The sequence below is a fragment of the Sinohyriopsis cumingii genome, unplaced genomic scaffold (assembly GCF_028554795.1).
Source record: "Sinohyriopsis cumingii isolate HCF-2022 unplaced genomic scaffold, ASM2855479v2 utg000309l, whole genome shotgun sequence".
Lineage (NCBI taxonomy): Eukaryota > Metazoa > Mollusca > Bivalvia > Unionida > Unionidae > Sinohyriopsis > Sinohyriopsis cumingii.
In genome coordinates this window covers 848,720-872,913 of record NW_028315887.1, presented here as the reverse complement: position 1 = coordinate 872,913, position 24,194 = coordinate 848,720, and the positions used below count along the sequence as shown (strand labels likewise).

The 24,194-nt window shown below is 34.5% G+C and overlaps 1 protein-coding gene across 1 annotated transcript in view; it reads right to left on the bottom strand.

Annotated features, from left to right (window-relative positions):
• Positions 1-2,628: 2,628 nt before the first annotated feature.
• The window catches only part of LOC149774364 (solute carrier family 4 member 11-like), a 111,288-nt gene continuing 89,722 nt past the window's right edge, over positions 2,629-24,194 (bottom strand). Inside the window, exons 17-19 of the mRNA XM_089945373.1 lie at positions 13,534-13,726; positions 10,259-10,428; positions 2,629-8,543 (exon numbers count right to left, since the gene is read on the bottom strand). Of these exons, the coding sequence (XP_089801499.1) occupies positions 8,483-8,543; positions 10,259-10,428; positions 13,534-13,726 (424 nt within the window). The 3' untranslated portion in view covers positions 2,629-8,482. The remainder of the gene's footprint in view (positions 8,544-10,258; positions 10,429-13,533; positions 13,727-24,194) is intronic.

Here is a 24,194-nt window from a genome sequence, read left to right as displayed (position 1 = left end):
TTGGATTCAATAATGTCCCTAGTGTATAGAAGCTACAACTACACAGAAATTCAGTTCCTGAACAATGAAGTATGAAGTCAATGATACATTTTAAACATCAAGTTGCAAGACCAAACAAAATGGAAGTCATACGACCAAACAAAATGGAGGTCAAGGGGCACTATTGACTAAGTGTTTCAATAACTATTTCATTTCCATACACATCAACTAATGAAACCTGAGGTTTCAACATGAGAAATAAGCCAATAGCTACAGACCTCCATCATCAACAGGGTTTACAACTATATATAAATCAAGACATAACAATTCAGTTACAAAATAAGTGAAAAATTATCATCATGTAATGATATATTAACTAATTTAAATAAAACTATCCAGAAATCATAAAAATTTCATAAAAAACACATACAAAATACTATGATTTATGTTTTAATGCCAAGATATTGACTTTAGATTTATAATAATCACTATCATTTGTGCAAATATTTCCTAAATGTGTGTTAATGGTTAACAGTCAATGCTTCAGGAAACCCTCAAAGGGAAATAACCTCACCCTTAAATAACAAATTCCTAGGTGGCAGGGTCCAGTTTCGTAAATTGGCCCCTGGCAAATTTCTTAACTTAAGGCTAGGGTGTGACTTTTTCAGCTATTATCGTTTACTATTTATAGATATGAATATATTTGTGAACTATTTGTTTCGGGCTTGTGTTGTTCTTGAAATTGATGTCAGGCATGTACACTTTCCATAGTTGCTCTGCAGTATGTTGATAGTGAAATACCAATAGTCAGCTAGGAAGAAGAGCTAACCTCCCATAGCAGTAGACACGTGGGTTCAAGGCAAGTAGAGTATCTCAAAAACGGCTTGGATGACAACTATTCTGAATTGCATCAAACTATTTAGCAATGTTTTTCAAAATTTTCATCCAGGGAAAGAGCTTGCATTTGCACTTTCAGCACCACATGCTGTCAAAAATGGCCTTTGGATGTGAAAAATGCGTGTATAAAATAGGGGTTGGGGTGCATGAACTTCTTCTGCTATGAACTGCCATTGACATCTCTGGTCAAGTGAATACTATTCTTATGCTTTGTTTTAATATAGGTATCTAAAAATATGGACCTCTTTGACCTCACTTGTGTATTTGATTTTTTATGATTTTTTATACTAGGTCGTTGATTGCGGTATTAAATTTGTACATAAAAACTGGCTCCTGCCCCCCAACACCAAGACCACATACCAAGAAATCAGTGAACTTTATTGTAGGGGAGGTAACTGCAACACAAACTAATTGTGGAGCAATAACAAAAATAACTACCGCTAGGAACTTAGACATTTTGCATTAAGAAAAACAACCCAAAGAGGAACACAAAAAATGTAAAGTTATTCACTTATTAATCATTAAACATCCGTAGCTCTTATTCAGGCACAAAGACCAACGGTGACAATTCAGAATGTTCACTTTGTACAAAAGGTGATAATCCCTTTTCTTAGATTGAAATCTAAATTAGGGAAATTAAGTGTATTATGTATTATTGGATTTTAATCGGTAAATGACTATTTCGTTTTCCAGAAAAAAATAAAAATCATAAAAAACACATACAAAATACTGTGATTTATTTTTTAATGCCAAGATATTGACTTTAGATTTATAATAATCACTATCATTTGTGCAAATATTTTCTAAATGTGTGTTAATGGTTAACAGTCCAGGATTCAGGAAACATTTAAAGGGAAATAACCTCACTCTTACTTAAATAACTTGTATTCCAAGACCACATGCCAAGAAATCAGTGAACTTTATTGTAGGGGAGGTTACTGCAACACAAATTAATTGTGGAGCAATAACAAAAATAACTACCACTATGAACTTAGACATTTTGTCTTAGGAAAAACAACCCAAAGAGGAACACAAAACTGAAATCTAAATTAGGGAAATGAAGTGAACCATGTATTACTGGATTTTAATCTGTAATTGACCACTTTCATGGTTCCAATGCTTTTAAAAAAAATGTTTTCAGGTCTTTTCTAGTTGTTTTTGGACCAGGATCAAATTCTTTTTTCCCCCTAATTCTCATACAACCATTACTAAATGGAATTAAATAATGCTTTAGCTTAGAAGACATGCACTTTATAAATCAAAAGATGTTTCTATTTCAAGATGCTCCAATAACATCTGAATGAAACATATGACCCTGTACTAAATATATCACACGAAACAAATCAGACTATAGAAAATTAATATAAAATTGCACGTTGATTCAATTTACAGAATACATATTTAACCGTACAGAAATTTCTCATGGATTCCATATGCAATACTTCAGGAATAAGTATGGAAGAGATATGGACTGAAAACCTTATGGAATCAGACAATTTATTCCATATCAGTTCCATAAGTACTTCACAGCAAGTGAAAATTCCAGTTACAACTTTAATCCATAAGCACTTTTTTTCATATGGAAAGCAGGCTCATGTAATATAGCATCATGGAAAATACTCTCTGAAGAATTAATAACCTAGACTATCTGATTCAAATAGAAATATTGGTGGGAGTTAGAGTACATGTATATGTCAGTGTGCATGTGGAAGGATGAATATATACTCATATAAATTTGAAGAAACACATGTATGTCAGTTTTCTTTAATTTATTTCCAATGAATGTTTAGAAACAGACAAAGACATGACCCAAAAAGTAGAGAAAATTAAAATTCGGTAGTACAAGCATAGATTAATCTTTGGACATAGAAAATTTTGTGCAAGGTGGATTTTGGGCTTGATCTGATGTTTGTTCTGAAAAATATTTTTTTTTGGCTTCCTATTAAAATATGCTCTACAAAAATCATACCCTAGTGAAACTGTGACTGAAATTTCAGCAAACTCACTGAACATTTTTTGACATTCACTCAAATATCCTTTTTCACTACAATTATGGTATTTTAGGAGATTTTACCAAATTTTCTTCAAATATCAGTGGGAAAGTTTGTCATTGAAATTTCACCGACTCTGCCAACATTTCTGAAAATATCAGTGGGAATTTGTGATTGAAATTTCACTAAGAGTTTGTCAAAATTCTGAAAATATAGTGATATATTTTTTGTTTCTTGTACAATATGAATGATTTTCAGCAGCATTTATATTTCCAGTTTCTGATAGCTGTAAAAATTTTATTGTTTATTTAGGGCACAATAACTTCTTTCCACATCTTTGTTATATTTCTTTTTCAAATTTTGTTGTTGTTGTTGTTGTTATAGAGTTTAATGCCATTTTTCAGCACAAGATAGGCTATACATCACGGCCAGTATTAGTGGTGGAGGAAGAACCCGGAAAAACCCCGGAAAGAACCTTTTTTCTGTTGATCTAGGGTTTAATGCCATTTTTCAGCACAAGATAGGCTATACATGGCGGCCAGTATAACTGGTGGAGGAAGAACCCTGGAAAACCCAGGGAAGAACCACCGACCCACGAGAAGCTACTGGCAGGCTTTCCCACGTACCCACGCTAGCCGAGCCTTGGACTCGAACCCACGCAGACAGAGGTGAGATGGCAGTGATCCGGAACGGTGAGCGCTTTAGACCACTCGGGGCCCTCCGGAAAGAACCACTGACCCACGAGAAGCAACCGGCAAGCATTCTTACATATCCACATTGACCGAGCCTGAGACTCAAACCCCACGCAGACGGAGGTGAGATGGCAGTGATCCATGATGGAAAGCGCTTTAGACCACTCAGCCACTCGGGGCCCCACTCAAATTTTGTTGTTGGTGGTGGTGTTGTATTTAACTGCCCTCAAACAAGTTTTCTTGTTTTCCATTTTAAATCAGAATTTTGCTTTTCTCCTGACCTGAATCTAATTTTCCTCGAAACGGACCTTTTTTAAAAAAAAGTATCGTCTCCAAAACGTTTCTGTTTAAATAATGCTCTATCTGGTCCCATTCTGCAACAAGTTTTCTAATAAGTATTTGTTCTGTTTATTATTTAAAAGCTGATCACTGTAAAGAGTTTTCTGATTGGTCAAAATTTTGCACTTGCCCACTGAAATGTTGCATAACGGAAACTGATGGGAATGAGCATGCTTGCTAAACATGGTGATTCGAGCAGGATACGAGATTGAATAACCATTTGAAAAATGTGCGGCAATGAGAATAGCTTGAATGCAAAGTCTGTATGAAAAGTGAACGCCAGGACTAGCATTTTGCTTTTTGTGCCATAAAGATCTTTACAGTAGCAGCTAACGTGCTAAATAGGACAAGGAATTGAATGAGGTAGATTTCGAAGTTATATAACTAAAAACTGATTAACTTCCAGAATGAATTTAAGGAGGAACAATGTACAGATCACTGGTGGGAATTGTTGCCAAATATGCATGTCTAACAAAGATAGTCATATCTTTGCGGAGTGTTCTTGGCCCACATGTATAATCATCTTTGAATATCGTGAGGCATTATTGTGTATATTATTAAAATATTCTAGGTGTGTTAGAATTCGGTGTAAAATAAGAGTAATTATATCAAGATAAACGTTTGTCATGGCTGCTTATGGCACAAGGACTAATTCATGAGACCACAACAGCATCATAGTTTGTACATTAATCAAAAATCAAGTCTGCAGTACTAGTGAGATAAGGCAGGCTCCTAGCATTTCTTCTTTTTTTTTATCAATGTCTCAAAAAATGGATGCTTTTCTGTAATTTTACATTATTTTCACAGTTGAATTTTTCAATGCAGATTAATATTTGATATTTTATACATGTTTATGTGTTCACAAATGCCTGTGCATATGTTCCAGGCTTGATACTTTGATTTTTACAATCACTTATTTATTGTCAAGCCAGATTCTTCACATCATGTTGTATGTACTGTATATATTGTAGGTAACATATAGAAGGCCTCAGGGTAGATTAGTTCTGTAACTAATTGTGTTACCTTCTCTAAATAAAGTCATTATTATTATTATTATAATTAATTCCCATATCTCTTGCCTTGGATGTCATATAATTACAACATCTGTATATTTTTTCATGCACACTTAATATCACCTTGGTTAATAAAGTCCTGTTTAATTCATATCTATTATTAATTTGAAACCTTCTAAAATGTCTGAAAAACTACTGAAATTTTAGTAAAATACTATGATCAAAATGTTAGTGGAGTCTCATAAAAGTTTTAAAGTTTCTTAAAATATTTCAGTGAAATTTTAGTGAGATCTCACCAAATTTTCAATGAAAGTTTTGATTGAAATATTTGTGAAATCTCACCAAACTTTTCAGTAAGATGAAAAAGACTTAAGTGATGCCATCATGGATTAGGTTTTGTATGCGTTGAAAGAAAATGAGGACAAGAAAATCGTAAGTCTTATTTGATAATGTCTGTCAGAATGATCCATTTTAAAAATGATTCCAAATAATGTCTAAGAATCATTAGGCAGGTTAATAGAAATCTGAAACAGATTTGTTATGGTTTAGGCAGAAAGCGCTTAAAAAACCCGTCTGAAATCTGCTTTAAGTACACCTGGAAAATTTTGTACAGGATGGATTATTACCAAATTCCATATGAAATGTTTACAAATTCCATAAGGAATTTTAATTTTATTCCATATGGACAACCTACAGATCTCATGGACTAATTTGCATATTTCATGGGACCTTCCATAAGGAGTATGTATGGAATCCGTAACATTTCCATATGGATACATTGAAATCCGTAAGAGTGGTTCAGCTATAGAATAAAAATGTCCATATGGATATTTCTGTAAAAGTACGTATGGATTCCATATCCAATCCATGTGGAAAATTTCGGGTAACGTTGTGTTGCTGAATTGCATTATGTTGGTATGAGGACACAATAGAAGCCTGAGCAACTGAAATTAATTGTTATTTTCCTTTAACTCATTCGGCCCCGATCCCGTCTGTAGGCGTGATCCGGTTTCTGCATTCATTGGCCGATCCCGCCTGTAGTTGTGAATTGTTTACTGCATTCAATGGCTGATCCCGTCTCCAGGCGTGATGAATGTGTGTTAGATACAACGTCTCTGATTGGTTAGAAATGGTTTATTCCAAGAACTAAACAACTATTAAACCAATCAGAAATGATTTTACTTTCATTTGTGGGAATTTGAATTGTTCTGAAGCAAAAGGCTAAAGTTTGAGAGCGGTTTAACTACACGTGTTCTGTTCATGAAAAATCGTAAATGATGGCTGATGGAAGAGTGATTTTTGATGAGAGCAAAAATGTAGAGTTTCTCGGGTTTGATCTCGAAAATACTGAGCAAGCTGAGGAAAGATATGTTCAGCAGTTGAATATTTTGTGAGATTTAGATTTGGACATAGAAATTTCTGAGACTGAATCATCTGAAGATGATGATGCTGACAGCGATGATGACGGAGTTCTTGCGGATAAATGTTGCACATAAATTTGTAAATACTGGATAAATAAGCTGTGAAAGACTTTGACAAATCGGAAAAAAATTACATCAATGTATCGACAAATTCATTTGAAATAAATAGTGAAAATTTCGTGGATTTTGTTTGGATATAAGAAGAGAAATTAAAGTAAGAGTGAATGCATTTGCACGATGTTTTCAAACAGGTAAAAACTATGGGGCACAAGCAGCTAGACACAGCTTTGTGCTTCTGAGGCATATCAGCAGAGATACTGAAAACAGTGCTGGGGTCGAATGAGTTAAAACTTGAAATTCTAATGAAATCAGAATAATCAACATAGTATTGTGTGAAGTCAACATAACAATGTCTCAGAATATCTATTAACCCTTTACCTCACAGAGCAAAGTTACCCAGTGTCTTAGAATATCTATTAACACTTTACTTCATAAAGCAAAGTTACCCAGTGTCTCAGAATATCAATTAACCCTTTACCTCATAGAGTGAAGTTACCCAGTGTCTCAGAATATCTACTCACCCTTTGCCTCATAGAGCAAAGTTACCCAGTGTCTTAGAATATCTATTAACCCTTACTTCATAAAGCAAAGTTACCCAGTGTCTCAGAATATCTACTAACTCTTTGCCTCATAAAGCAAAATTACCCAGTCTCAGAATATCTATTGACCCTTTACTTCATAAAGCAAAGTTACCCAGTGCAGTGTGCTATAAATAGAACACCTGTTACCTATTCGACTCCATACATATAGGCCTGTCTGGTAACTGAACAAGAGAATTATATTCAAATTAATGTTACATGTGTTAAGGGATGTGAGAATGTTACTTCAAGTTCTGTAAGATTCTCATCAGATCATATGAACCTGATTATTATGATAACCTGATTAAGTATTCCTGACGATATGACTTTTATAAAATAACCAACTCCACTGACATGCATGCGTCATGTATGTCATTGCCATGTTATACTAACTGCGTCAAAAATATTACACAGATTTAGATGTTATATTTTCAGCTGAAAGGAGTGAGGGGGTGAATGCATGATGGGGTGATAGTAACAGAGCTATGCTATATCTCTGCTGTGTTTGCCACGTACTGAAAGTCTTGTTTTAGCCGAGGTGCTAACATGGGTTGGTATACACCTGATGTGCTGTTGTCGGTGGTGACATTGGCCCAGAGGAAGATAGTGGTTATCTCATGGTGAGGGACCAAAAGTTTTGGGATCAACAGGTCTGCAGGGAACAAAAGGGGTTCTATGTATCCTTAGGCAGACTGCGAACTCTTTGTGTACATGGCTATTTGACCATCTGGAAGAGTGGTAGGGCTGGAAATACCTTGTGGTTGTGAATTGGATGTCACAAGATATATGGCCCAATTTATATGAAATCATTTCTCACTATTTGAGTGAAAACTTAACGTTGTTTGAGTGACTAATCATTGGTGTTTTTTGCACTTAATCTTTAATTTCAATCAACTTATTATTATTGACTATTCAATTTAAAGTGCATATTACAATTCGTTCCAGTTAGGAACCATATCATTTTTTGTTTTATCAGTTATTTAACTCAGTGCACATCATTGAAAAATACAGTGTTGGAATGTATGCATAAAGTTTGGCGTAGGATTTTTCTATCTTTAATTATATAAACATCTTATTTTCAATAAAATTCTTAGTGTCTTGACTGTAATAATCTGACTCCAACACAGATCATCTTGTTACAATTGCATGTACCTGCAGATCTGAGTCTATGCAGTTTTGTTAGGAGTAACCAGTACCCTGATCTGCCAGTACATTATATAATGGAAGATTAGGGTCTATGTTGCTTGCAATTGGACTTGATTTACAAGCATTTATATACAGTAAAACATGTAGAGGTATGGATCCATTTTGATTGGATTTCTTGAATGTGTAATATCAGCTGATTCCTTGCTCCTGTTCCAGACTGAGGCATTCTGAAATCTATCCTTAGCGGTTAACTTGCTGTACACTTTATACATCATTCCAGAGAAAGACTGACACCAGACAGCACTGACTGACACCCGACATCACTGACTACCAGACATCACTGACTGGCACCAGACATCACTGATTCTAATGAATATCCAGAGCTCTCAAGTACTTTGGTGGAATAATATGTGGGATAGCTATGTGCCTGAAATAAAAAGGATTTTGGTTTGTAAAACATATATGCCCCTGCTGTATTATACTACTGAGCAAAGAAGTTTCCAAAACTTCAAAACTAGAACATTTAAAAGAAACATTATACATATATATAATGGCATGAAAATCTCATCACATTATCCATTGATACATACACCATTCACACTATATTTCATTTGACTATCTCATGTTTTGTGCCAAGTCCAAATGTTAAAATATTTGTAAAAATTTTAAATGCTGATGTAATGGCCTGAAAAAAATCCAGTTAGTTGAAGTGTAAAACTGAAAGGCTCTAAATCTAATAACTACTTTTGCCTTGTTATATATATAGAGACATTCAGACATAAATCACAGTCTTATGGACTGTACACAAGAAAAACAATATGCCTTTTTGGTTATTGCAGTGACGGCGTAACAAATTAGATATAAATTTATAAGCAGTCCATTTCACCATTTAAAATAGACTGTTTGCAAATCAGACCGGCACAGTTACTCTTAAAACAGTAAATTATTTAAGACTGATTAAACTGAAAGAAGATGTTTTACAAATAAGAGACTGTCACTAATGTAGTAATTGTTCCCTGCTATAGAACTCTATAGTGCTGGGAATTAGTTGAGCATAGATGTAACAGAACAGCTTAGGACAAATTGGTATATTTGCAAAATTGTGTCAGGAGTTTGAAAAAAAAAAAGAGGGAGAATTTTCAATGAGAATGGCATATTTTTCATTGTGGCACATGTCTTTGATTTTCTTATCCCAGTGAGTATCCAAAACTTGGGTTACTATGTGAATAGCTTTCATCTGACTGCATGAAAATTTTTGTGTGACTGTGACCCAAGCAGAGATGCTGTCAGAAATCTTTCATGGGGAGTTTCCACTACATCTACCAGCAAAAGGAGACAGGGCAGGAAGATAAATACCATTCCATGGTTACCAGGTGTCCCAATATGCCAGAAAAATTGTGCATTATTGTGTCTGATACTCTCTGAGTGTTCTGCGCTTTTTCTAAGGAATTACTTTTACATATCCAATGCTACTGGCCTTAAAGTTTTCTATAAATTTCTATCAATTATTGAATCTCCTCAAAAGCCTATCCCAAAATATATCATATACAATAAACCCTCACTATAAAGACCCTTGCTATTGGGAATTCCTTGATATAACAGACACCCAAATTGGATCAGAGCGCTTATAAATACAGTAGAACCTGTCATGAAAGACCACCTCTTTTGCCAAAAATTATGGTCTCTCAAGACAGGTGGTCTCTCATAACAGGTCACAATCCTATATAATCAATAAATTTGTGTACTGAGAATGTGGTCTCACAAGACAGGTGGTCTCACATAGCAGTGGTCTTTCAAGACAGGTTTTACTGTAATGAGAGTACTTCATTATAACAAAGAAAACTTTTACCTTGTTTTGGTGTTCCTAGACAACTTATGAAACTGCTTAAAATGTGCTGGCTGGTGCAGATTCCATTTTTACTTACAAAAAGTACAGAATAATAGCTAGCAATTTGGTGAACATAAGTAAAACTGCAAAGTCTTGGTTTTCTCCACTAATTTCCTCCACTTAAGAGGTCACCTTCAACTCACATCTGATTCATCCAGCAACTAATGTATACCTTGCTTGAGTTTGTTGTGCAATCAATGCAAAATTATTCAAGTTAATAACTTATATTAATTAAATTAATTAGTCCTCCTTACCTGAGTGGGATCAGAAGAAAAATGAGTATAGGGAAGAACATCTTCAGGTATGGATAAGGGGCAAATCCAAATCCACACAAGGCAGTGAGCTGTGTTAATTGTAATATTGTGAACAGATGCATCTTTCTCTGAGGAACACGTCTGATATAATGGTTTGGTGGATAGGCACTCTACAATGTAGGTATAAGATTCAGACAAATAGTAGGTAAAATGGATGTTACATCATGCAAATCAAAGCTACCATAGCTAGATACATAATAATGCAGACACAACAAGTCCAAGTCCAATTTGTGAAACAAAAGAGAACTCTAAAAATTCATTTTAATTGCACAAACACCAAGTGAGTCAATTACAGATGCATAGAAAAATGGTCTACCAAACTTCATCTGCAATGGTAAAACAGTATATGAATAATTTTGATAGAAGTTTCCACAAAAAGTTTAAGCTCTAAAAAAGTGCAAAAAAGCCTGCAAAACATAAATAATTATTTAACTTGTTCAGTGTGTGTGTGATTTGGATTTGTATCATAGCTTAAATTTTTTTCAGTCATATCACTATGATGTCTGCAGTGTGTCAGTTTATAGTGATGTCTAGCATCATGCTGCAGACATGTAGCATGATGTTCCACCCAGTAACATTATCCTGACACCAGGCTGACCAGTCCTAACACTAACTACTTAATGCTTAATGCTAAGCGCCAAGTGAGGCAGCTGTGAATAAAATTTTTATAAGTCTTTGGTATGACTTGGCTGGGGTTTGAACCCATGACCTCCCACATGAAAAGTAGACACTTTAACTGTTATGCCATCAGAGTTGTCTGTTGGTGTTCACATTGTATTTTTTGCAAGTGAAGACAATTGTGAACACAAAGCACAGCAAAACCACATAGCATTTCATATACTATTTCAAACTAGAAATGTGTCATTTGACACAGCTGCCCTTGCTCACTCCCAAATTTCTTGAATGAGTCATGCAAGTCATCTACAATATATATATTCAACATGAAAGAGTGGTACAAGTCTGGAAAAAACTCGTCAGAACACAATGACGCTATGATATGCACATGTTGACTTTTATGCCAATTATGTCTATCAAGGGCAATAGATCAGACATAGTATATATACTGAATGCTAGATTGGGTAAAAAAATGACAACCCGTGTGTGTGATTTGGATTTTTAACATAGCTTTAAAAATAATTCAGCCATATCGCTATGTCTGCAGTGTGACAGTTTATAGTGATGTCAAGCACTGGGGCATCATGCTGCAGACATGCAGCATGATGTCTCACCAAGTCACATTATCCTGAAACCAGGTCAACCAGTCCTAACACTGTCACAGAATTAGGCAAAAAAATAACTTGGTTTTGCCGTAGAGCTATTTGACTATTTATCGTTGTACATATGTACAACGTTATCTAGGGTGAATAAGTGTTTTTCCAGGAAAGTAACTGTACTAACATGTACCTCGCCGGAAATTACTTGCGACGAGGGACATTAATAACATGATATGCATGGGTATTTTACCCTGACTATTGCTCACTCTCCTTAAGTAAGATCAATTTCTGAACCGAGACTGGTCATTTTGGATCTTGTCAAGGAGTGTACGCTCTCCATTGTTCTCCAGGCACAGGGGAAAGTGTTAAATTTATATTTCATTTGATATGCGAAGCTTATTTGGTTTGTAATGTCTTATCGCGTAATAATGCATTTATTACAACACAGATTTGAACTTTGAATTACAAGTCACTATTAGAGGTAAACGTATTAGCATATATCAAGAGATTTTACAGAAACTATCATTATGACCAGTTTGGTTTTATTGTAGCTGATTGTGATTGTGACTGTGAATATGACTAGAGCTGTCTGAAGCTGTCTGGAGTTTCCACAGTATTTAAGGCTGCATACTGTCGATATGTAAGTATGTATGTACGTATGTCTGAGCCACAGACGTAGACACAGCTAATTCAAAAGGGTGCTGTATGCTGTCTGTACGTGTGTAAACGTATGACTGTACATGTGGTGGATCCATGACGGATGTGAGCGGTCGATAAGAGTGGGCCAACCCAAGGAATCATGCGACTGTAAAAGGGGTCTAGAAGCATACGTTTGGTTTAATTGTTGTTCCAATTGGGCGCATTTTTATGTTATAAAATTATTTTGAATCTTAGTTGTGTTCATAAGATAATTTTGAATCTTAGTTGTGTTCCATGGGATTAAGTGAATCTCTCTCATAGTTTATGACATTATTTTGAAACGCATGTGAATATCATAAGATTATTTTGAATCTTAATCGGAGTCCATACTTGAGATTATGTGAATCTCTTTTGTAGTGTATAATACTGTTTGAAACGTATCTGCAGTCCATGAGGTTCTTGGATTTGTATTTCATATTGAGTTCATATTCTTGCTTTACTTTCACTGTGTGGATGTTTGTGTAGAGTGAGTGGGTCAATAGTATGTTGAGAGCGTGAGAGAATCATTGTATTTTTACCCCATATATTTATCTTTATCAATTCATTTCATAAATTTCCATCTTTCACACATTGTGTTTGTCTTATTCATTTAGTCCAAAAACCCACATGGTTTCTATTCTGCGACAAACACTAACCTCTTAATGCTGAGCGCCAAGTGAGGCAGCTGTTAGTACCATTTTTGTAAGTCTTTGGTATGATTTGGCTTGGGGATCAAACCCACAAACTCCCGCATCTGAGGAGGATGCTCTAACCACTAGGCCATCGGAGCAGTCAAAAATGCCAGCAGAATGAAATAGATATGTGACACTGTCAATAAAAGCAATTCATCAAAAGTTGTGAGACTTGTTGTTCACAAGAATTATCATATATAGCAAAAACATTTAAGAACAAAAGGGACATAACTCAAGAAACAAATTAGTATGGGTTGAACATGGAGGAAAAATAGACCGTTTCTCAAGTCATTTCTAATGAATGATAAGAATATTTGTCATCCTCCAAATTATATTTATCACTTACAAAAGTCTAAATACTATCAGAAATAATGTAAGCAAGATATGCAAAATCTAAACTTGCAGAAAATGTTAAAGAAAATTAGCAAAAGTGGAACTTTGCGAAATAAAAGAATGTTGAATGTTATAAGATGAGCAAAACATTTTAGCATCAGCAGTTGTTTTTGTGCAGAATCAACTGTTCTCTGAAAAAGACAAATATAATGGATAAATTACCTGTTTTCTGAAAAAGACAAATATAATGGATAAATTACCTGTTCCCTGAAAAAGACAAATATAATGGATAAATTACCTGTTCTGTGATCAAGAGCATAATCCTTTCAAACAGCTGATTTCCACTGAGAGCTGTGAAAGCCAAATACAAAAACAGGCCATACAGAACTGGTGTAGGTATATAGGACAGGTAGGGTAATATCAATAAGGATAGACCAATCATCACTGTGGAAATGATTGATGTCAGTCTGGTCTCTCGCACTTTCACAACTCTGAAACAAGGACAGGGAATATTTTTTTTTTTATCTATAGTGAGATTCCTAGTGTGGCCACCATAAAAATCATTTTTACATAAAGGTAGTCAGGTAATTAAATTCAGTTACATTATTACATAAAGGTAGTCAGGTAATTAAATTCAATTACATTATTACATAAAGGTAGTCAGGTAATTAAATTCAGTTACATTATTACATAAAGGTAGTCAGGTAATTAAATTCAGTTACATTTTTACATAAAGGTAGTCAGGTAATTAAATTCAGTTACATTATTACATAAAGGTAGTCAGGTAATTAAATTCAGTTATATTTTTACATAAAGGTAGATAATTAAATTCAGTTACATTTTTACATAAAGGTAGTCAGGTAATTAAATTCAGTTACATTTTTACATAAAGGTAGTCAGGTAATTAAATTCAGTTACATTTTTACATAAAGGTAGTCAGGTAATTAAATTCAGTTACATTTTTTACATAAAGGTGGATAATTAAATTCAGTTACATTTTTTACATAAAGGTGGATAATTAAATTCAGTTACATTTTTACATAAAGGTAGTCAGGTAATTAAATTCAGTTACATTTTTACATAAAGGTAGTCAGGTAATTAAATTCAGTTACATTTTTACATAAAGGTGGATAATTAAATTCAGTTACATTTTTTCATAAAGGTAGTCAGGTAATTAAATTCAGTTACATTTTTTACATAAAGGTGGATAATTAAATTCAGTTACATTTTTTCATAAAGGTAGTCAGGTAATTAAATTCAGTTACATTTTTAAATAAAGGTAGTCAGGTAATTAAATTCAGTTATATTTTTACCTAAAGGTAGGTAATTAAATTCAGTTACATTTTTACTTAAAGGTGGGTAATTAAATTCAGTTACATTTTTGCATAAAGGTAGTCAGGTAATTAAATTCAGTTACATTTTTTACATAAAGGTGGATAATTAAATTCAGTTACATTTTTACATAAAGGTAGTCAGGTAATTAAATTCAGTTATATTTTTATGTAAAGGTAGGTAATTAAATTCAGTTACATTTTTACTTAAAGGTGGATAATTAAATTCAGTTACATTTTTACATAAAGGTGGATAATTAAATTCAGTTACATTTTTACATAAAGGTAGTCAGGTAATTAAATTCAGTTACATTATTACATAAAGGTAGTCAGGTAATTAAATTCAATTACATTATTACATAAAGGTGGATAATTAAATTCAGTTACATTTTTACATAAAGGTGGATAATTAAATTCAGTTACATTTTTACATAAAGGTAGTCAGGTAATTAAATTCAGTTACATTTTTACATAAAGGTGGATAATTAAATTCAGTTACATTTTTACATAAAGGTAGTCAGGTAATTAAATTCAGTTACATTATTACATAAAGGTAGTCAGGTAATTAAATTCAATTACATTATTACATAAAGGTGGATAATTAAATTCAGTTACATTTTTACATAAAGGTGGATAATTAAATTCAGTTACATTTTTACATAAAGGTAGTCAGGTAATTAAATTCAGTTACATTTTTACATAAAGGTGGATAATTAAATTCAGTTACATTTTTACATAAAGGTAGTCAGGTAATTAAATTCAGTTACATTATTACATAAAGGTAGTCAGGTAATTAAATTCAATTACATTATTACATAAAGGTAGTCAGGTAATTAAATTCAGTTACATTATTACATAAAGGTAGTCAGGTAATTAAATTCAGTTACATTTTTACATAAAGGTAGTCAGGTAATTAAATTCAGTTACATTATTACATAAAGGTAGTCAGGTAATTAAATTCAGTTATATTTTTACATAAAGGTAGATAATTAAATTCAGTTACATTTTTACATAAAGGTAGTCAGGTAATTAAATTCAGTTACATTTTTACATAAAGGTAGTCAGGTAATTAAATTCAGTTACATTTTTACATAAAGGTAGTCAGGTAATTAAATTCAGTTACATTATTACATAAAGGTAGTCAGGTAATTAAATTCAGTTATATTTTTACATAAAGGTAGATAATTAAATTCAGTTACATTATTACATAAAGGTAGTCAGGTAATTAAATTCAGTTATATTTTTACATAAAGGTAGATAATTAAATTCAGTTACATTTTTTCATAAAGGTAGTCAGGTAATTAAATTCAGTTACATTTTTAAATAAAGGTAGTCAGGTAATTAAATTCAGTTATATTTTTACCTAAAGGTAGGTAATTAAATTCAGTTACATTTTTACTTAAAGGTGGGTAATTAAATTCAGTTACATTTTTGCATAAAGGTAGTCAGGTAATTAAATTCAGTTACATTTTTTACATAAAGGTGGATAATTAAATTCAGTTACATTTTTACATAAAGGTAGTCAGGTAATTAAATTCAGTTATATTTTTATGTAAAGGTAGGTAATTAAATTCAGTTACATTTTTACTTAAAGGTGGATAATTAAATTCAGTTACATTTTTACATAAAGGTGGATAATTAAATTCAGTTACATTTTTACATAAAGGTAGTCAGGTAATTAAATTCAGTTACATTATTACATAAAGGTAGTCAGGTAATTAAATTCAATTACATTATTACATAAAGGTGGATAATTAAATTCAGTTACATTTTTACATAAAGGTGGATAATTAAATTCAGTTACATTTTTACATAAAGGTAGTCAGGTAATTAAATTCAGTTACATTTTTACATAAAGGTGGATAATTAAATTCAGTTACATTTTTACATAAAGGTAGTCAGGTAATTAAATTCAGTTACATTATTACATAAAGGTAGTCAGGTAATTAAATTCAATTACATTATTACATAAAGGTGGATAATTAAATTCAGTTACATTTTTACATAAAGGTGGATAATTAAATTCAGTTACATTTTTACATAAAGGTAGTCAGGTAATTAAATTCAGTTACATTTTTACATAAAGGTGGATAATTAAATTCAGTTACATTTTTACATAAAGGTAGTCAGGTAATTAAATTCAGTTACATTATTACATAAAGGTAGTCAGGTAATTAAATTCAATTACATTATTACATAAAGGTAGTCAGGTAATTAAATTCAGTTACATTATTACATAAAGGTAGTCAGGTAATTAAATTCAGTTACATTTTTACATAAAGGTAGTCAGGTAATTAAATTCAGTTACATTATTACATAAAGGTAGTCAGGTAATTAAATTCAGTTATATTTTTACATAAAGGTAGATAATTAAATTCAGTTACATTTTTACATAAAGGTAGTCAGGTAATTAAATTCAGTTACATTTTTACATAAAGGTAGTCAGGTAATTAAATTCAGTTACATTTTTTACATAAAGGTGGATAATTAAATTCAGTTACATTTTTACATAAAAGTAGGTAATTAAATTCAGTTATATTTTTACATAAAGGTAGTCAGGTAATTAAATTCAGTTACATTTTTACATAAAGGTGGATAATTAAATTCAGTTACATTTTTACATAAAGGTAGTCAGGTAATTAAATTCAGTTACATTTTTACTTAAAGGTGGATAATTAAATTCAGTTACATTTTTACATAAAGGTAGTCAGGTAATTAAATTCAGTTACATTTTTACATAAAGGTAGTCAGGTAATTAAATTCAGTTACATTTTTACATAAAGGTAGTCAGGTAATTAAATTCAGTTACATTTTTACATAAAGGTAGTCAGGTAATTAAATTCAGTTACATTTTTACATAAAGGTAGTCAGGTAATTAAATTCAGTTACATTTTTACTTAAAGGTGGATAATTAAATTCAGTTACATTTTTACATAAAGGTAGTCAGGTAATTAAATTCAGTTACATTTTTACATAAAGGTAGTCAGGTAATTAAATTCAGTTACATTTTTACATAAAGGTAGTCAGGTAATTAAATTCAGTTACATTTTTACATAAAGGTAGTCAGGTAATTAAATTCAGTTACATTTTTACATAAAGGTGGATAATTAAATTCAGTTACATTTTTTCATAAAGGTAGTCAGGTAATTAAATTCAGTTACATTTTTACATAAAGGTGGATAATTAAATTCAGTTACATTTTTTCATAAAGGTAGTCAGGTAATTAAATTCAGTTACATTTTTAAATAAAGGTAGTCAGGTAATTAAATTCAGTTATATTTTTACCTAAAGGTAGGTAATTAAATTCAGTTACATTTTTACTTAAAGGTGGGTAATTAAATTCAGTTACATTTTTGCATAAAGGTAGTCAGGTAATTAAATTCAGTTACATTTTTTACATAAAGGTGGATAATTAAATTCAGTTACATTTTTACATAAAGGTAGTCAGGTAATTAAATTCAGTTATATTTTTATGTAAAGGTAGGTAATTAAATTCAGTTACATTTTTACTTAAAGGTGGATAATTAAATTCAGTTACATTTTTTACATAAAGGTGGATAATTAAATTCAGTTACATTTTTACATAAAGGTAGTCAGGTAATTAAATTCAGTTATATTTTTACCTAAAGGTAGGTAATTAAATTCAGTTACATTTTTACTTAAAGGTGGGTAATTAAATTCAGTTACATTTTTGCATAAAGGTAGTCAGGTAATTAAATTCAGTTACATTTTTTACATAAAGGTGGATAATTAAATTCAGTTACATTTTTACATAAAGGTAGTCAGGTAATTAAATTCAGTTATATTTTTATGTAAAGGTAGGTAATTAAATTCAGTTACATTTTTACTTAAAGGTGGATAATTAAATTCAGTTATATTTTTTACATAAAGGTGGATAATTAAATTCAGTTACATTTTTACATAAAGGTAGTCAGGTAATTAAATTCAGTTACATTTTTACATAAAGGTAGTCAGGTAATTAAATTCAGTTACATTTTTACATAAAGGTGGATAATTAAATTCAGTTACATTTTTTCATAAAGGTAGTCAGGTAATTAAATTCAGTTACATTTTTACATAAAGGTGGATAATTAAATTCAGTTACATTTTTTCATAAAGGTAGTCAGGTAATTAAATTCAGTTACATTTTTAAATAAAGGTAGTCAGGTAATTAAATTCAGTTATATTTTTACCTAAAGGTAGGTAATTAAATTCAGTTACATTTTTACTTAAAGGTGGGTAATTAAATTCAGTTACATTTTTGCATAAAGGTAGTCAGGTAATTAAATTCAGTTACATTTTTTACATAAAGGTGGATAATTAAATTCAGTTACATTTTTACATAAAGGTAGTCAGGTAATTAAATTCAGTTATATTTTTATGTAAAGGTAGGTAATTAAATTCAGTTACATTTTTACTTAAAGGTGGATAATTAAATTCAGTTACATTTTTTACATAAAGGTGGATAATTAAATTCAGTTACATTTTTACATAAAGGTAGTCAGGTAATTAAATTCAGTTATATTTTTACCTAAAGGTAGGTAATTAAATTCAGTTACATTTTTACTTAAAGGTGGGTAATTAAATTCAGTTACATTTTTGCATAAAGGTAGTCAGGTAATTAAATTCAGTTACATTTTTTACATAAAGGTGGATAATTAAATTCAGTTACATTTTTACATAAAGGTAGTCAGGTAATTAAATTCAGTTATATTTTTATGTAAAGGTAGGTAATTAAATTCAGTTACATTTTTACTTAAAGGTGGATAATTAAATTCAGTTATATTTTTTACATAAAGGTGGATAATTAAATTCAGTTACATTTTTACATAAAGGTAGTCAGGTAATTAAATTCAGTTACATTTTTACATAAAGGTAGGTAATTAAATTCAGTTACATTTTTAACATAAAGGTGGATAATTAAATTCAGTTACATTTTTACATAAACGTAGGTAATTAAATTCAGTTATATTTTTACATAAAGGTAGTCAGGTAATTGGGTTTCAAGGGTTGTCATTGCCGGGGGCGGTTGTGAGAGATAAGCACCCACTTCCCTTGGAAATCTCCCAATGGCTTGCGTCTGATAGAGCCTCTGACAACGAAATCCAGCTCCAGGCCTTCACGAGTGGCGGAACCTGTTTAAGCTGACTGGAGAAGGGATGACAGGTGAGCTTCTGGCACCTCAAAACCAGATGCTTTGGGCAGATGGGGCTTGTTAACCTTGGGTGGTCACCCATCTAGGAGAAGGTAAACTCCGATTTCAAACCTTCGCTGCCTTGCGACTATACCCTCTTAGGGGAAAGGCTAAGGGAGTAAACCCCAACAGAAAATCTGGAGTCGGAGTCCCTAAGGTGACTTGGCATTGATTTCAGTGTCATCTCGGCAACTCCTGCGATGCAGCTGGTGCCATGACGTATCGGCTTCCCCTTTCCCTTGGATCCATCAGCTGCGTGGAGAGGGGGGATCAGCTGCATGGGCAACAGTTGATTCTCCATATCACCCTGCCCAGGCTTGCGCCCTGGAGAGGACACTCCAGCTTCGCTCCATAGCGTCAACACAACATAGGAAGCAGCAGTTTACCGGTTATAAGTCACCGCTCGATTGGCGTAGAGCCAGACGCCAAGGGTTGCTTCTGACGGTGGGAGAGACCAACATGTTTCACTGGACAGCTACCGCCTGCCTCAAACTGGGCAGCCCCCAGCCAATAAGGTGCTGTCCCACCACAGTTCGCCTGCCTTGCTGGGTGCTTAAGGCTTAAGGTACGCGAGTACCTGACAAGCGAACTGCAACTACTGCACCAAGAAATAACAAAATTAAAATAAAAAAGAAGACTTCAATCCTCAAGCTAGGTACCTGGAATGTCCGGACCATGCTGACTGGGCTTTCAGATGATCTCCAGACAATCAGTGATGTTCGTAAGACCTCAGTCATCAACGACGAACTTGCAAGGCTCCAGGTCGACATCACCTCACTACAGGAAACAAGACTACCAGATTCTGGGTCCCTCAGAGAAAAGAACTACACATTCTTCTGGCAAGGAAAGAGCGCAGATGAAGCCAGAGAGTATGGTGTTGGATTCGCTGTCAGGAATACTCTGCTGGGAATGATAGAATCCTGCCAACAAGGAAATGAAAGACTGCTATCCCTCCACCTCCACACCACAAACGGGCCTGTCAACCTGATCAGTGTATACGCTACCACACTAAGATCCGCCACAGATACCAAGGATGAGTTTTATGATGAGTTAAACTCGCTCATCGACAAAATTCCCAAGGAAGAGAACTTAATTTTGCTGGGCGACTTCAGTGCTAGGGTGGGTGCCGATCATGACTCTTGGCCCTCCTGTCTTGGCAAGTTTGGCATTGGGAAGATGAATGAGAATGGGCAGTGCCTTCTAGAGATGTGCTTGTACCATGAACTCAGCATCACCAATTCATTCTTTCAGACAAAGCCACAGCACAAAGTGTCTTGGAGGCATCCCCAGTCTAAACACTGGCACCAGCTGGACTTGATCATTACAAGATGGTCAGCCATGAAGGGTGTGCTTCTTACCCGTACCTTCCACAGTGCTGACTGCGACACCGACCACTCGCTGGTGTGCTGCAAAATGAAGCTTCAGCCAAAGAAGATCCACCGCTCTAGGCAAGAGGGTCAACCACGCATTGATGTGAGCAAGACATCATATCCAGACAAGGCTGAGGAATTCACATATGCTCTTTCCAAGACGTTTGACTCAGAACCCCCCAACGGCAGTGCCAAAGAAAGATGGGATTACATCAGAGAGACTGTATACAGCACAGCCACATGGATCTTTGGTAAGAAGCAATCAAAGAACAATGACTGGTTTGAGGCTAACTCTGCCACACTCATGCCAGCCATAGAAGAGCGTTGCAGAGCTCACCTGCAATACAAGCGATCCCCCTGTCAGAAGACACTACAGGCATACAGGTCTACCAGAAGGAAAGTGCAGAGATTAGCACGGCAGTGTGCCAGTGAATAGTGGCTTCAGCTGTCAGAGTATCCAGTCAGCAGCAGATATTGGAAACATCAGAGGCATGTACGATGGCATAAAGAAAGCAATGGGTCCCACGAAGAAACTGACAGCACCACTGAAGTCTGCCACAGGCGATACCATCCACAACAAGGGCAAGCAGATGGAGTGTTGGGTGGAATACTACTCCAAACTGTACTCCAAAAAGAGCCACATGAACAATGATGCCCTCAACGTCATTGAAAACCTCCCTCCAATGGCTGAACTGGACGAAAAACCTACTGTAGACGAACTAAAGAAGGCCTTAGAGAAACTGTCCCTAGGTAAAGCCCCAGGGAAGGATGGCATCACAGCAGAACTCATCAAGTGTGGATGTAGCGTGCTTCTCACACACCTGCATGACCTCCTCTGCCAGTGTTGGGACGAAGGGGCAGTGCTGGGACGAGGGGGCAGCGCCTCAGGACATGAGAGATGCTGACATCATAACCCTGTACAAGAACAAGGGCGACAGAAGTGACTGCAACAACTACAGGGGCATATCACTTCTCAGTATCGTGGGTAAAATTTTCGCATGCGTCATCCTGAACAGACTGCAGACACTTGCTGACAGAGTTTACCCAGAGTCGCAGTGCGGGTTTCCGCGCAGAGAGGTCCACAATCAACATGATCTTCTCTGTCAGGCAACTGCAGGAAAAATGCAGAGAACAACACAGATCCCTCTTCCTGGCCTTTATAGACCTCACCAAGGCATTCGATCTGGTCAGCAGAGACGGACTCTTCACAATCCTGGCGAAAATTGGTTGCCCTCCAAAAGCATGATCCAGTCCTTCCACGATGACATGAAAGGCACAGTGCAGTACGATGGCTCAACATCCGACCCCTTTGACATCCGCAGTGGAGTTAAACAGGGCTGTGTCCTTGCCCCCACGCTCTTCGACATCATCTTTGCAGTCCTGCTCAAGCATGCCTTTGGGATGTCCACAGAAGGGATTTACCTGCACACACGATCAGACGGCAGACTGTTCAACCTGGCACGACTGAAGGCAAAGAGCAATGTGCGTGAAGTAACCATCAGGGACATGCTCTTCGCAGACGATGCTGCTCTAGCCACCCACACAGAAGCTGAGCTTCAGTGCCTGATGGCCCGCTTTGCTAAAGCTTGTGACGAGTTTGGGTTAACCATAAGCCTAAAGAAAACAAACGTGATGGTTCAGGACGAGGACCCCCCCAAGCATCATCATCAACAACTACGAACTTGAGGTGGTGAGTCAGTTCATGTATCTTGGCTCTACCATCACTAACAACCTCTCGCTCGATGCTGAGCTCAACAAGCGGATCGGAAAGGCATCAACAACTCTCTCCAGGTTGTCACAGAGAGTGTGAAACAACAGCATGCTGACCATGAACACTAAGATCACTGTGTACCGTGCATGCGTGCTAAGCACTCTCATGTATGCCAGTGAAACCTGGACTCTGTACGCCTCACAAGAGAAAAGACTGAGTGCCTTTCACATGCGATGCCTCCGACGCATACTCGGGATCACCTGGAGCGATCGAGTAACAAACAACGAGGTGCTCGAGCGTGCCAAGATTCCCAGCATGATCACACTCCTCCGCCAACGCCGCATCAGATGGCTGGACCATGTACGTCGGATGGATGACGGACGGATCCCCAAAGACATTCTTTATTCGGAACTTGCCTCTGGCAAAAGGTCGATAGGACGGCCACATCTCCGCTTCAAGGATGTCTGTAAGCATGACATGAAAGCCCTTGATATTGATGTCAACACCTGGGAAGAGCTCACTCTAGACAGATCAAGCTGGCGACATGCTCTGATCACTGGTCTGAAAGCCGGAGAGGACAAGCAATGCTTGCTAGCTGATGAAAGACAATCGCAGAGGAAGAAAAAGCAGCTTCAACCAACACCTGACACAACCTTCAAGTGCAGAAAGTGCAGCAGGGACTGCCACTTCTGCATTGGACTACTTAGCCACAGCAGACGCTGCACAACCACCAACTGGGACATCTCTCATGGGCGCAGTTCCATCGTCTCTCGAGACTAACGGATGCCAACACACAGTCAGATAATTAAATTCTGTTATATTTTTACGTAAAGGTAGGTAGTTAAATTCAGTTACATTTTTACATAAAGGTGGATAATTAAATTCAGTTACATTTTTACATAAAGGTAGTCAGGTAATTAAATTCAGTTACATTTTTTACATAAAGGTGGATAATTAAATTCAGTTATATTTTTATGTAAAGGTAGGTAATTAAATTCAGTTACATTTTTACATAAAGGTAGGAAATTAAATTAAGTTACATTATTACAAAAAGGTAGTCAGGTAATTAAATTCAGTTACATTTTTTACATAAAGGTGGATAAATTAATTCAGTTACATTTTTACATAAACATAGGTAATTAAATTCAGTTACATTTTTACATAAAGGTAGTCAGGTAATTAAATTCAGTTACATTTTTTACATAAAGGTGGATAAATTAATTCAGTTACATTTTTACATAAACATAGGTAATTAAATTCAGTTACATTTTTACACAAACGTAGGTAATTAAATTCAGTTACATTTTTACATAAAGGTAGGAAATTAAATTAAGTTATATTATTACATAAAGG